Source organism: Lissotriton vulgaris, chromosome 5 (assembly GCF_964263255.1).
Source record: "Lissotriton vulgaris chromosome 5, aLisVul1.2, whole genome shotgun sequence".
NCBI classification, from domain to species: domain Eukaryota; kingdom Metazoa; phylum Chordata; class Amphibia; order Caudata; family Salamandridae; genus Lissotriton; species Lissotriton vulgaris.
The window spans coordinates 285,986,657-286,000,937 of record NC_141693.1 but is presented as its reverse complement, the minus strand read 5'-3'; the positions used below and the strand labels follow the sequence as shown (position 1 = coordinate 286,000,937).

The window sequence follows — 14,281 nt, the reverse complement described above, 5'->3', positions numbered from 1 at the left end:
ATGTTACCATATCCTGAGTATACTCATCTGCCCCTTGGATTCTACATCACATGGCAGAAAAACTGAAATAAATCAACATTTACAGTGCACAGAATCACTCTTGTTTACTGAGAACTTAGAAGCTACTTGAGGGATTATCTCATCTGTAGGAAGATACTGCATCACCCTTAGTCTGCAGTAGGCTGACTTTGATAGGAAAGAGCTTCACTGTACAGAATGAAACAGCATGCTTGCTTGGAAGTGCAGGGAATGGGTGCCAAAAGGAATTGAAAAGTGATTTAATCTGCTGCCCTAAATCTGTTTTTCTGTCCTTTCAGAAGAGAATTCCATCTTAACATGTCGGCTGCTGATGAATCGGAGCTGACCCCATGCAAAAGTGAGGAGATCCGGCTTGGTATGTCAATCTTCTCCAGTGTTCTACTCAATAAGTGCTTCATATCTGTAGCTAAGTAGGATAAGGCCTGGAAAACCCGCAGTTGCTTATGTACACTTGGCACTGGCACTGCATCCCTTACCAGATGAGTAGTTCACACTAGTAAAGTACAATTACAATGAGTGTAGCCTTCTTTCTCGAACTGAAGAGAAGGGGACAAAAGTCTCACTAAAGTGACCTGAATCGATAATTAGTGGAGACAATTTGCAGCTGTGACAAGAGATGCTTAGAGAGGCTCAAATAGAGGGACATCTTGTAGTGTAAACACGGACCAATCTATTTAGTGGTCATTGAAATCCTAAAAGTATGAGTGAGGCAAATTAACATTTTCTGCAAAGGCTCAAACTGGTGAAATAGCTTGAAGAGACTGCAACAATTAAAGATCCGATGGTAAGAGCTGTGTCCAGATAGAGCAGGTTCTAGACTCCAAATAATACAAAGATTTATGGTGAATGGAAGGAACCCACTCACTGGTTTACAAGACCACAGTACCTATCTCCTAGGTATAGTTAAATGTTATATTATAGCAGCATTATGGTCAAAATGAGTTCTATGCTAAAGACACCTTTTCCCATTACATGTCCAGGTAGGAGATCATTGCATTTAATGATGCTCCAAAACATAAATGTGGCTTAACTTAAAGTTGCCCTGTTTGTTTGTCTGTAGGATGCCTACGGTGTTAATGCCGTTTTCAAAGAATGAGCGAGATGTTCATGTTTTGTATGCATCAAATGTAAGAGGTTTTCAGATGTCTCGCCCGATCTAACCCTCCCGCCTCTGAAACATGCTCGATTACTGATTGCCAGGGACAATATGAAAACCACTGTAAATTCCCCTACTCTCATTTCGTGTGCAGGCTGCTATGGAATGAGCCTATGTGGGTAAACACTTTGATGTTATGCTATGCTATGGAGTTTGTAAAGTGTGCAAATACCGGAAAGGTGTCCTGGCGCTAGAGAACAGAGTACAACGATCCTACTCCCAAGCAGAAGGAGCAATCAAAAAGAAAAGCAAGAAGAGCCACGTCAGTGGGTGTAGAGTCAGGTCTTTAAGGTTTTTCTAAACTTGATCAGGATCGACGTCCTATGCAGAGATAGAGGCACAGAATTCCACAATTTAGCGGCAGCCAGAGAAAAGTTCTTCCCATCCGAGCTAACTTGTTTAACTCTGGGAGTACAAAGGAGGAAATATTCCTGATAAGGAAGAGAACGACTTGAAACATGAAGCTTAACATTTATTGTTCAAATAAATTGGACCACCTCTGATGTGATGCACCCTTCTAATCCTTTGGCGCACTCAAGTTTTCTCTTTTTTCAGCTTCCGCGGTAGACACTCTGGGTTCCTGCCAAGGTACCAGGACTGTTCCAGACATAATTATACATAGAACCAAATGACACAAAAGTTAAAAATGGTGTCAAAGTCATATTACAATTAAGGTCCTCATTTCCCAAAGAGTTTAGTCCCAGAAATTCTGCCTAGTGTCCCTATGTGAAACACTCCAGATCTGTTGTAACTGTGCAATGTTTGTGATCCGGAGGGGGGGGGGGGGGGTAGGGGGGGGGGGTCCTGTTTTCCCTTTACTCCTAATTTGATCATTTGCTGTCCAAACCATTATTATTAATTAGAATGTTTGAGATAAGATTACAGATACGAGTCCTACCTGCACCTTTATTCCTGATATGACGATGTATTTCCCAAACCATTATTATTAACAATCATATTGTACTGGTAGTAACATTATGGCCAGGGTATCTTTTTTGATATGTCCAACTGGCCAAATTTAGTGTTCATAGTAAAGTTGGGGGACTGGTGTGTGGGTTATTAATAGTAATGAAGGCACAATCCACCCACGAGTCCTGTTTCTACATTCCCTCTCAATGCAATATTTTATTGATCAAGGCGTTTAGCACTAACTTTCTAGGGGGTCTGGTACGGCTAGGAGTATTTCTTCCATGTTTGTTCCAAATTTGATGACAAATTGTTCAAATGATTTGTATAAATGGTTATGGAGAGGGCTTGAAGACCTCAGATTATGGCCAAGGGCCCTGTTTAAACGATTAGCACAGATAGTAACGTGATTCATGTTTCTTCCCGATTAGTTACTAGCATAATCCTTAGTAACATGAACGATGTGTGTAATATTAGGGAGCCCTTTTTCGTTGTCTGACTCCTAAAAAATAATATGAATTGATTTACTGCTTAAATGTTTTGTTTAGTCAACGTCTGCGGTGTGATTAAACTGCCTCTGTCAGTGATATAATGATGGCGTCACCTTTCGGTTTGAAGTCCTCTTTCTATGTTTCTTTTCGATGTGACGACAGAGCTGACCATATAAACACCCTTTCCTTGTACAGATTACAAGAATAACATTCTGAAGGAGAAGGCTGAGCTGGATAAGTTGCCGCCAGCAAAGAGCATCGACTTAAACAAAGGTAAGGGAACTGCTGAAGCGCCACTTTCTCTCCCCACTAAGTGGCTGCTCTCGCCAGCTCTGCTATTTTTAGGGGCATACTGGCATGTCAGCATAATGCACCCCAGAGGATGGCAACATGTGATGCTTGGTTTGTGGCCGAGAGGGGAGAGGGAGTGCTTTTAAGCCAGCCACGGATATCTGAAAGGGAGGTGGGTGGGCAGCAGATGGAAAGTATGTTTTCATAGAAAAGTTCTCCTTATATGTATATGGCATCTCTCCCTCTTCCAGAGCAATGTGAGTGAGTGGGGGTAGCGGGAGTGTGATTCTCCATTCCTGATTAATGAGAGCCCGCCCTGCAGAGTTGGAGGCCACCGGCAAAGAAGTGGAGAAATGTTGTGATGTTGTGTATATATATATGTGTGTGTATTAATGAGAGCCCGCCCTGCAGAGTTGGAGGCCACCGGCAAAGAAGTGGAGAAATGTTGTGATGTTGTGTATATATATATGTGTGTGTGTATATATATATATATATATATATATATATATATATATATATATATATATATATATATATATATATATATATATATATATATATATATATATATATATATATATATATATATATATATATATATATATATATATATATCTTATGTTTGAAAGAAATGCCCTCTAGCTGCAGCTTCTCACATATAGTTCCCTTGCGATATTTGAACATTTCAAAATTGTGACAAGATATTACTTGCAATGTGATTTGCCGCAGCTCAAACACTATCCCGCTTAGGAGGCTTGAGCAGCATAAAAAGGGATGGAAGACACAATCCGAGAGTTCAGCAGAGGATACAACCCTACTGGGCCTAGGGCAGACTTTTAATCGAGAGGGTGTAGCATGTGTGTCGTTTCCTCTTGTATAGATTCTTTGATGATGCTCCCTAAACCGGTGTCCAGTTCTTTTAATGCCTTTTAATGAGTACTGGTACTGAAAGGGTGTGAATATAGCCTGGACATGAAGAGTTGACGAGCCAAGGGTTGGGCTCGAGGTGTGAGAGCCAACATATATAATAGGGTGAACTGAAGCAGAGCCGAGCAAGGGTCTGGCCTGGCTCTTAGAGCCTTGCACAAGCCGAGCCATGAAAATGCTTGCCATGCAAATCAGAGCTTAACTTGTATAAACATAAGTGCCAGGGCCCGACATAGTTCTCAACAGGCCACCGCAGCTTCACCACTCACTGGCCCTGCCAGCATTGCCAAATGCCTGTACCAATGCTACCCATGAACCATCATACTCATATGGATGTCACAAGGGCCTGGGTGGTCTGGTATTATTATTTTTAAAGAATACTTACATTGTTAAACACCCTGCTGATGTGCTTTGCTGAAAGAAGGCAGACAGCACCACCAAGTGGTGGACTTTGAAAATTATGTGTGGGTGTTAAGAAATACGTGACAGTGCCAAGTACTGGCAAAAATTGGCCCAAATTAAGCACTGATGTAAATCGTGCAACATTGAGTTAAAACATGAACGTATCTTCAAAACTCCAAAAAGCGTATTTCTTTAACAAGTGGAAGCATTTCACCCTAATGCGTCAGATATCACTTGCATTAAGAGGCCTTTTTTTTAAAAGTGAAAGATTTTTAAACATTAACTTAGAAACATTCATGCCCCCAAACCCCAATAAATGTATAGGTGAACTAAGAGGCAAGTAAACTGTCATGTACACCCTGTATTTGGCCTACATTCTTATTATGCATGAAACAAGATTACGGCGGTGATTTTCAGTTCAGTTGAGAAAGTACTCCCATCGAAACGGAGTACCCTCTCCACCAAACTGAAGGTCCATCTCCTGATTTACAGAAGATGGGTGGGCCTTAAGTATGGCAGTGACGGAGAACTACTCTGTCTCCATTACTGACATACTCCTGGATGGCCTGACGGAGTAAGGGCGGACAGAGGCTTGGCCATTCGGCTGCCGCCTGATTAGAGGGTGTGATCGTATGACCAGTATTCACTCTCTCTTACCGCCATGAAAAACGTAGTTGTAGGAAACAGTAAAAACGTTTAAATGACCCTCACATCAGGGCAGAAAACTCCCACGTGTGAGGGTCATTTGTTTTTCAGAAACAAAATCCCGCTTTGAGATTTTTTCAAAAAACGAAATCGCGCTTTGTTATTTTTTTTTTGAAAAATTAAAAATATGTTAAAGGTTTGATGGATGGTACCATCATTTGACAGTGCCATCCATCAAACCTTATAGTTACCGCTGTGCACGGAAAACACAGCGGTTCCTGCTAATGTTTAGACTTGTCCACAGGGCCGGGGGACAACTCTAAATGTGGAGGGTGGAGGACCCTTGCTATGGTGGTAGTAGAGTACTCCGCTAAGCCACCAGACTTACCGCTGCCTGCCAAACCCTAAATCACCCACAAAGTGTACTAAATCATAGACAAGAGAGTTTTTTGTACAGCACATGTCCTCACTCACATATTTAAGGTGCTCCTCCATGTGAAATTTGAAAGGAAAGGAGGTACAGTGAAATACATTATTAGACTAAGATCAAACAGTTTGTTGAAGTGGTGAACCTGGTTTTGATCACATGTTCTCTGCTTTCCTATTATGCAATTTGGTCACCAAGCGAGTATCTCTTTTGCTCTTCTGTTTTCATTCAAATGTTAACGCTGTTTAATAATTTCTTGTTGCATGAGGTTAGAATGTGGATGCTAGGCAGAAGCCAAAGGAAATCTCAGCTCGTTTGGGCTTCATAGTCCAAGAGTACCTTGAGCTGAGTCAGAGCCAGGCTTCAGTCTTCAATGGTTTTCCCACCTCTGGGCAATGCATGTGACAGGTAAAAAGGCAACTAGAGCCAGCCGCTTCCAATAAAATTATCTTTCCTTTAATTGTGAGATATGGTTGAGATGAGATCGCAGCACTGGTGGATAAATGATCCCTAGTGAGGTACTCTACAAAATGGTGCTTCACAAATCCTATTCCACATGTTGTCACTGGCAAGAATGCACTAGCAAGGGCTAAACCGTGTAGTATAGACTCCTGTTATATCCAAGCAAACACCAAATTTACATGTATTCTTTATCACAAACACTGAGCCCTCTATTAAATAAATACATGTTTAATAGGGAAAATCTTATCATTCTTAATCGCTATACTTCCACAAAAAGAAACAGTATTTCCTTTGAGTAGGTTGTAATATCCCCATCAATGTAAATTATTATATCAAACAAAATGTAAACACACTAATAGACAATTGATCTGCAAGAGCCAGTTCACTCTCCTAGTGGTGCTATTATGCTACTGCGCCCACACCAAACAACAAGCATTTACCATGCAATGGTCTCGGCATTATTAAAGGTAGAACTATTGGCTTTGCTCATGACATATTTTTAAAATCATAAATAAATGGCATTGTCATTTACATTGCCAATAGCCTAATCGTTAAATAAATGGCATTGTCATTTACAATGCCAATAGCTTATTCGCTCGCTAATGCATGACCTATTGCATTTACACCCACACAGAGCCACACACACAAAGCCACCCACACACACATACAGAGCCACCCACACAGAGCCACCCACACACAGACAGAGCCACCCACACATAGAGCCACCTACAAAAAAAGCTATACACACATAGAGCCACCTACAAAAAAGCTATACACACATAGAGCCACCTACAAAAAAAGCTATCCACACAGAGCCACACACACAGAGCCACCCACCCACACACAGACAGAGCCACCCACACCTAGAGCCACCTACAAAAATAGCTATCCACACATAGAGCCATCTACAAAAAAAGCTATCCACACATAGAGCCACCTACAAAAAAAGCTATCCACACAGAGCCACACACACAGAGCCACACACCCAGAGCCACACACACACCCAGAGCCACACACACACCCAGAGCCACATACACACCCAGAGCCACATACACACACAGCAAGCCCAGCGAGGGGGCAGGAGAGCAAGTACAGCCAGGGGCCAGGAGAACAAGCTCAGCCAGGGGGCAGGAGAACAAGCACAGATCCCCCACCACCCCCCACCCCCGTACTGAATACTTGAAGCTACAGAGAAAAAAAACAATCTGTAATAATACGTATAACGAGATACTAACTTATATAAAGCCAAATACACACTTTCTTTTAAAATATCACAAGCCAGACAGGTCAAATTATGGGGCGTTTAAAGCATAACAGTTTTAATGCAGCAACATGACACTTTCTTCCCCCTCGACACCGCTTAATGATGCCCGGCCGTAACACACTGCCAACACTGTAAAACCTCGACAGCAGCAACACTTGAAAAAGAAATACAAAAGTTACAAAATAATTTGCACTTCTGTAAAACTGACTTTTTTTTTATAAAAAAACCAAATCATTCGGATGCCACAACCATTGCTTAAATAATAATAATGCGCTTAACACCCAAGTACACTCTGGGTATACACCACTTTTCTTCCGGCTGGGTTCTGTGCTACATCCGCACTCTTGTAGTCATAAGAATGCTCACGTTTTAGGTTCTGCCTACTGCTCGTACTCAAGATCAAAGAAACTTCAGATAACCTCAATCGCCAGGGGTGCTGCAATACTGGCAAACAGCTGTTGACCAAAAACAGCACATCCCAACACTCCCAAATCAGGCGGGAGATTCCCAATATGAGTCTTACCTCCGGATTCCGAACTTGCTGAAAAATCCAATTGGTTTTGCCTTTCTGCAGACTCTAACCAACTTCAGTAAATGAAGCTAAAAGGACATAATCGGAAAGCTTGTTTTATTATGATTGACAGGAGACTGGAAATTAAAAGGAAAGTCTTAGTGTCCATGTATCCTATGATTAGTTAGAAAAACTACCCGCCCCTAGAAAAGACAGCCCCCGTGTTGTCATCCACGCTTCTGGTAAGCGATAGTGAGCTCCTTTCATCCCACTTTTTAAAATAATTTAGTCAGTCGCTTGTTGAAGTTTTTTGGGCAACGTTAGTTCCAAAATCATCTTGTTACTGGATTATTTTAAAAAGCCCGATTCGTAGCAAAAGTTTGTGCCCGACAGCTGCTACTGAAAACTTAGCACTAGTCACCCAATAACAGGAGAGCTTTACTTGCTCGTGACCAATCATTGGCAAAGAGTACACAAAGGGGCGAACAGGATATTTTGATTTTATTGCAAGGTCGGAAAAAAACAGGTATTGGTGAGTGTCACGTGACCTGACATTGCCTTGACCGGTCACGTGACCTCTTCCTGATCTCAAAGGGCCTCATCTCAGACGTCCGCTTCCGGATTTAGAGGAAGTGGGGATCGCAATAACCAGTGGGGAAAAAAAGGACGCGTTAGAAAGTAAAATTTCCAGTCCTCCGCCTTCCCCCTAGCCTGCCAGTGAGGAACAATTGCTTATAAAGTTGCATAAGCCACGCAGTTACATAATTCAAGTCAAGTCAAGTCAGAATTTATATAGCGCACTACATACCCAGAGGGTCTCAAGGCGCTTGAGGAAGGGGGGGGGGAGGTTTACTTATCGAATATCCAGGTTTTAAGCTGTTTTCTGAAGGCTAGGTGGTTTTGAGTAAGGCGGAGGTGGATGGGAAGGGAATTCCAGGTTTTGGCCGCTAAGTAGGAGAAGGATCTTCCCCCCATGGTGGCTTTGTGGATGCGCGGAACAGCAGCGAGGGCTTGGTTGGACGAACACAGCTGGCGGGTGGGGGTGTAAAAGGAAAGGCGCGTGTTGAGACAATCAGGTCCAAGTTCGTATAGGGCTTTGTGTGCGTGGGTGAGGAGACGGAACATTATCCTCTTGTTGACGGGGAGCCAGTGAAGGTCTTTCAGGTGAACGGAAATGTGGTCTGTGCGGGGGATGTCTAGTATGAGTCTGGCTGAAGCATTTTGGATGCGTTGTAGTTTTTTCTGCAGTTTTGCGGTGGTACCGGCGTAAAGGGTGTTTCCGTAGTCCAGACGGCTTGTAACCAGTGCGTGGTTGACCGTTTTTCTTGTTTCGGTGGGGATCCAGCGAAATCTTTTTTTGAGCATGCGTAGGATGTTGAAGCATGATGATGAGACGGCGTTGACTTGTCTGGTCATGGAGAGTGAGGAGTCCAGGATGATGCCCAGGTTCCGTGCGTGGTCCGTCGGTATGGGGGCTTTTCCTAGGGCCGTTGGCCACCAAGAGTCGTCCCAGGCGGAAGGGGATGCACCTAAGATGAGGACTTCCATTTTGTCCGAGTTCAGTTTCAGACGGCTGTGCTTCATCCACTCGGCTACTTCTTTCAACCCTTCATGTAGGTTGGTTTTGGCGGTGATTGGGTCTTTGGTGAGTGAGAGGATCAGCTGAGTGTCATCAGCGTAGGAGATGATGTTGAGGTTGTGTTGACGTGCGATGGTTTCGAGGGGGCTCATGTAGACGTTAAAGAGGGTGGGGCTGAGTGATGGAGCTTGCGGGACGCCGCAGATGACTTCGGTGGCCTCTGACTTAAAAGGGGGGAGGCGGACTCTCTGAGTTCTTCCAGCGAGGAACGAGATGATCCAGTCCAATGCTTTCCCTTGAATTCCGATGTTTCTGAGGCGTTGTATCAGGGTGCTATGGCAGACTGTGTCGAAGGCTGCAGAGAGGTCAAGAAGGATGAGGCGACTGTGTCTCCGTTGTCCAGTAGTGTTCGAATGTCGTCTGTTGCTGCGATGAGGGCGGTCTTGGTGCTGTGTTTGGCTCGGAAGCCAGACTGTGAGGAGTCGAGTGATTTGTTGGTTTCGAGGAAGGCGGCGAGCTGATTGTTGATGGCTTTCTCAATGATTTTGGCAGGGAATGGGAGGAGCGAGATGGGGCGGTAGTTTTTGAGTTTGGTGGGGTCAGCTGTGGGTTTCTTCAGAAGGGCGCTGAGTTCGGCGTGTTTCCAGCTTTCTGGGAATGTGGCGGAGTTGAGGGAGCAGTTGATGACGTCTCGGAGATGGGGTGCGATAATGGAGTCTGCTTTGTTGAAGATGTGATGGGGGCATGGGTCTGTAGCGGATCCTGAGTGGATGGAGTTCATCAGGTGAATGGTGTCTTCTGTGGTGATTGGGTTCCAGTCGAAAAGGTTATTCGGAGGAGGTACAGGTTCGGAGGTGAGTGGGGTGGACTGGTTTACGGGTTGTTTGTCAAAGCTGTTATGAATGTCGGCGATTTTGTCATGGAAGAATGAGGCGAGGGAGTCGCAGAGGACTTGAGAGGGGGTGATGTCGTTTGAGCTGGCGGTGGGGTTGGTGAATTCTTTGATGATGTTGAAAAGTTCCTTGCTGTTGTGGGCGTTGTTGTCTAGTCGGTCTTTGAGTGCTGATCTCTTGGCTGTCCGGATTAGTTGGTGGTGTTTGGGGGTGGCGTTTTTGAAGGCGGCTTGGGTGATAGTGTTTGGGTCTTTTTTCCAAGTTTTCTCAAGGGAACAACAGAGCTTCTTGGATTTCTTAAGGTCATCGTTGAACCAGGGGGCGTTCTTGCTTCCTTGCTTGGTTTGATGTTTTTTCAAGGGTGCTAGTTTGTCGGCGGTTTGGGTTAACCATTGTGTGAGGTTGATGGCGGCTTGGTTAGGGTTCGTTGAATAGGCAGGGGGTTTTTGAAGAAGCAATGTGGAGATCTGGTCGATGGTGATTTTGTTCCAATTTCTTCGCAGAGTTAGTTGAGGGTGGTTGTGGATCGTGGTCTTATTGTAAATGAAGTGGATGCAACTGTGGTCCGTCCAGTGGAGGGGTGTGGTGTGAGTGAAGGAGATATGCTTGCTGGAAGTGAAGATAGGGTCGAGTGTGTGTCCTGCATAGTGTGTGGGGGTGTTAACAAGTTGTTTGAGTCCGAGATTGGCGAGATTGTCCAGAAGGGTGGTAGTGTTACTGTCGTTGCTCTTTTCCAGATGGAAATTGAGGTCTCCCAGTAGAATGTATTCTTCCGAGGGGAGGGCGTGTGGGGTGATGAAGTCAGTGATGTCTTCGCTGAATTTTGTACGGGGTCCTGGTGGCCTGTAGAGGAGGGTGCCTCTGAGTGTGGTCTTGGGGTCGGTGTGGATCTGGAAGTGAAGGTGTTCGGCGATAGCGAGGTTGTCTTCTGAGCTGGTTGAGACGCGGATGGTGTTCTTGTGGACGATAACGATGCCTCCTCCTGTTTGGATGGTGCGGTCCTTACGGATGATCTTGTAGCCGTCCGGGATGGCTATGGTGATGTCTGGAGCTGAAGAGGCATTCATCCAGGTTTCTGTTAGGAAGGCGATGTCCGGAGAAATGGTGTCGAGTAGATTCCAAAGGTCGATGGCGTGTTTGTGAACCGAGCGGGTGTTGAGAAGGATGCATTTAAGGTGGTTGGTGTTGGATCTCTGTTTGGTGTTTGTGGGTTTGGTGTGGGTCTTGATGCAGGTGAATTTGCAGGAGTGGCAGGTGAAGGATCCATGGGTGTGTCCTGGTGCTGCTTGTGCGCAGTTAGGGAGTCTGCCGGGGTTAAGTGCTAAGAGGGTGGAGGCGTCGTATGTAATGCGGGAGGGGTGGGTGATGTGGGGACCAGGGGGTCTGGCGCTGGGCGCGGTCCAGGCGTGGACGGGCGTAGACGGGCTTACCTTTGGCGCACCTTCGGCGCGACCGCTGCGCGTGGACGCTGCGCGTAGGTCCAACTGTCATAAATGGAGAGTGGAGGGGGCGGAGCGTGGGAGGGTCAGCTGGGAGGCGGGAGCGAGGTGGAGGAAGGGCCAGGGACAACAAACAAAATGGCAGCAACAACAACAAACGCTGATTGGGGGACAGGCAGTGGGAGCAATGGGGCGCTAAGAGGGCGAAATATAGTTAGGATAATGCAGCAGTGGAAGCGGATTGAAGCGCAGAGTCAAAGCGCTATGAAAATATGCAAAAACAATACAAATTACACAGCCAAAGATAATGCCCAGAAGTGCGCGCTAGCGATACAAATTACGAATGTGGAGTCAAGTGCTACGATATAAATAACGATTGTGGAGTCAAGCGCTACGATATAAATTGCAAATGCACAGTCAAGCGCTACAATACCACAAGTATCAGGAGAGGAGGAGGCGAGGGGAGCGACCGCTCGTGTGCAGGACAGGACGGTCACAGTTCAGTAAACCAGGTGCCCAGATTTAAAGTAACATCTCCCTCGGCGTTACCTCCCGCTCATACGGAACAATTTTTAGACTTACGTGAATTTTCGCTCCTTTGCTGCTTCATTTCTGGGTGGGTTGCTTCCACAGTAGGCCGTATTTGTTATTGTTTTATTCAGAGAGGTGGACAGAAGGAACAACAGAGCAGCGGGAGAGAGCATGAGGCTGTGGCACACATCGGTGAAGTGACTGCTACAGCGCGTTTTTTCCCCTTGGAGCAGCTAGGGTTACTGTCTCTTTTCGACTTAGAACAGCAAATGGTCTGCTGCTGCCTGGGTGAAGGTGCTAGGTGCTCTGTGCACTTGCTGTACAGCGACGGCCTGCCCAGGCTATGAGGGAGTGTGTTCACCTGCCTCCCTGACTGTGCAAGCGTGAGCACGGGAGGAGCTGGAGCCCACGCCCCCTCGGTCTGCCCTCCCTCACCCGGCACCTCTGAATAATAGCTGCCTGCCTCAACTGAGGGCTGGAAAACATCGCAGGTTCGTTCCGCATACGCTCGCCCCGCCATCAGTTAGATCCACAATAAAAAGTAAAACAAAAAAAAGTGGTTTGTTTTATGAAAACTACACTCGTATTGCGAAAGTAAAACGAAACAAGGGCTCAGCGTAGCGGCGAGGAGGAGCAGATTTTCGGCTGGATATTAGTCAGGGCCAGCGCGGCTGTTCCTACCAACAACCCCCCAAAAAAATGGCGGACGCAAGCTTCCGAAATTTTCGGTATTGGGGGCGTGTTTTGGCGTTCTGAGTGACGGATGACGTCACAGTCGAAAGAACTCAAAAAACACGCCCCCGAATCCGAAAGAGACGGGGCTTTAAAGGAGTGACGACCCTCTCCTCCAATGGCTGGCCTCCGTTTAGGAAGCCAGCCAATGGAGGAGAGAGGCAGGTTCAAGCCCCCATACTCCAAAACATCCTCCTGGAGACTGCGCAAGCGCAGCCTTCGGTCCTCGACCTAAAAAGTGTAACCATTTCTAGTCACCTGAAGCCACCCATGACAGTTTTACTTCATAATATGTGGGTATTGCAAGGGAAGCTGCTGATATACTTTTAAATACCCAAACCCGCGAGATTTTATTATGTCATGTTATTCACCAGAGATTTCGGGATTTTTTTCAAGCACTCATCAATTGTGATCCACGTGTAAAGAGAAAGTTGAAATCGTATATCCACAGTATATTTATCAGATGATGTTGTTTTTTTTGAAAGGTCATCAATAAACTAGGTGGAGGATGGAGAATTAATGAAGCCACGGGAACACCCTCCCAAACAATACATGAATATAAGAGGAACGCAGGCTATAGAGAAAAGAAGCTCAAAATGTCTAATGCAAGCCTTCTTAGAAATAGTAGATGATGTCCATACTCATGTTTTTCTGCCCATGTAATCACCCTTAATATGTGCATTGGGCTTTCTTCATGACCACATCTTCTCTGAAATGTTTGCTCAAATTATTTGATACTTAATATCAAATAAGTGTAATTAGAAATGTATACAAAACTGAACAATCCTAGAGTGGGTTACATTGCTCCATCCTTTAAGGACCTAATAGAGAAAGGTCAGATGATGAGGCAACACGAGTAAATGATACACAACATAACATAACATTTGTTGATAATGTTGTGACCTGAATGCTGTGTCGCTGAACACACACTTGTGAACTTGCTGTATTGTAAAAGCACACTCGCCAGTGAGTGTCGGCCATAGGCTTCTATTACATTCCTAACCCCATGTTCGGGTTATCAATGCCTCTACTCTTGCATGTCAGATAAGGGGAAGAGAACCCACAATAGGGCAGATCTCTCCAAAAGGTAAATGTATTCAAAAGGATCCCATATATGGAGGCCTAAAATGTACATCTTGTGCATTAACCAATGATATGTTTCATTGTGCATGCCTGCCGCATACCCTTTGAAAATATAAAAAACTGCTGCAGGTACTCTAGTACGTAATATTTTATCCTGGGATGCCTCAATGGTTAAAAGGTGACTTTTTGAAACAGATAGGGTGGTTAAATACCATGGGGCATATGTATGAGGAAGTGGCCGAGTGAGGCGTTAGCCATCATTGCTTAACCCCTCACTCCGCCACTTCAGAAAGGCAAGGCTGCACCATATTTACAAGGATATGGTGCAGGTTTGTGTTTCTCCCTGTGCTGCTGCAACACTTAGCAGTGTAGCGCCAATGCTGGCACCCTTGTACCGTAGTGCAAGGGTGCCTGCATGCAGGGAGGATTGTTTATGTGTAGGAAGGTCTCCCTTTCTGCACATAAATAATCCAGAAATGCCATTTTTTCACTTCTATGTGGGC

General features: G+C 45.2%; 1 protein-coding gene across 1 annotated transcript in view; it reads left to right on the top strand.

Moving 5' to 3' along the window:
- Nucleotides 1-14,281, top strand: part of MXRA8 (matrix remodeling associated 8) — a 178,085-nt gene that overhangs the window by 157,698 nt on the left and 6,106 nt on the right. The window contains exons 7-8 of the mRNA XM_086921439.1: nucleotides 318-394; nucleotides 2,788-2,865. Of these exons, the coding sequence (XP_086777565.1) occupies nucleotides 318-394; nucleotides 2,788-2,865 (155 nt within the window). The remainder of the gene's footprint in view (nucleotides 1-317; nucleotides 395-2,787; nucleotides 2,866-14,281) is intronic.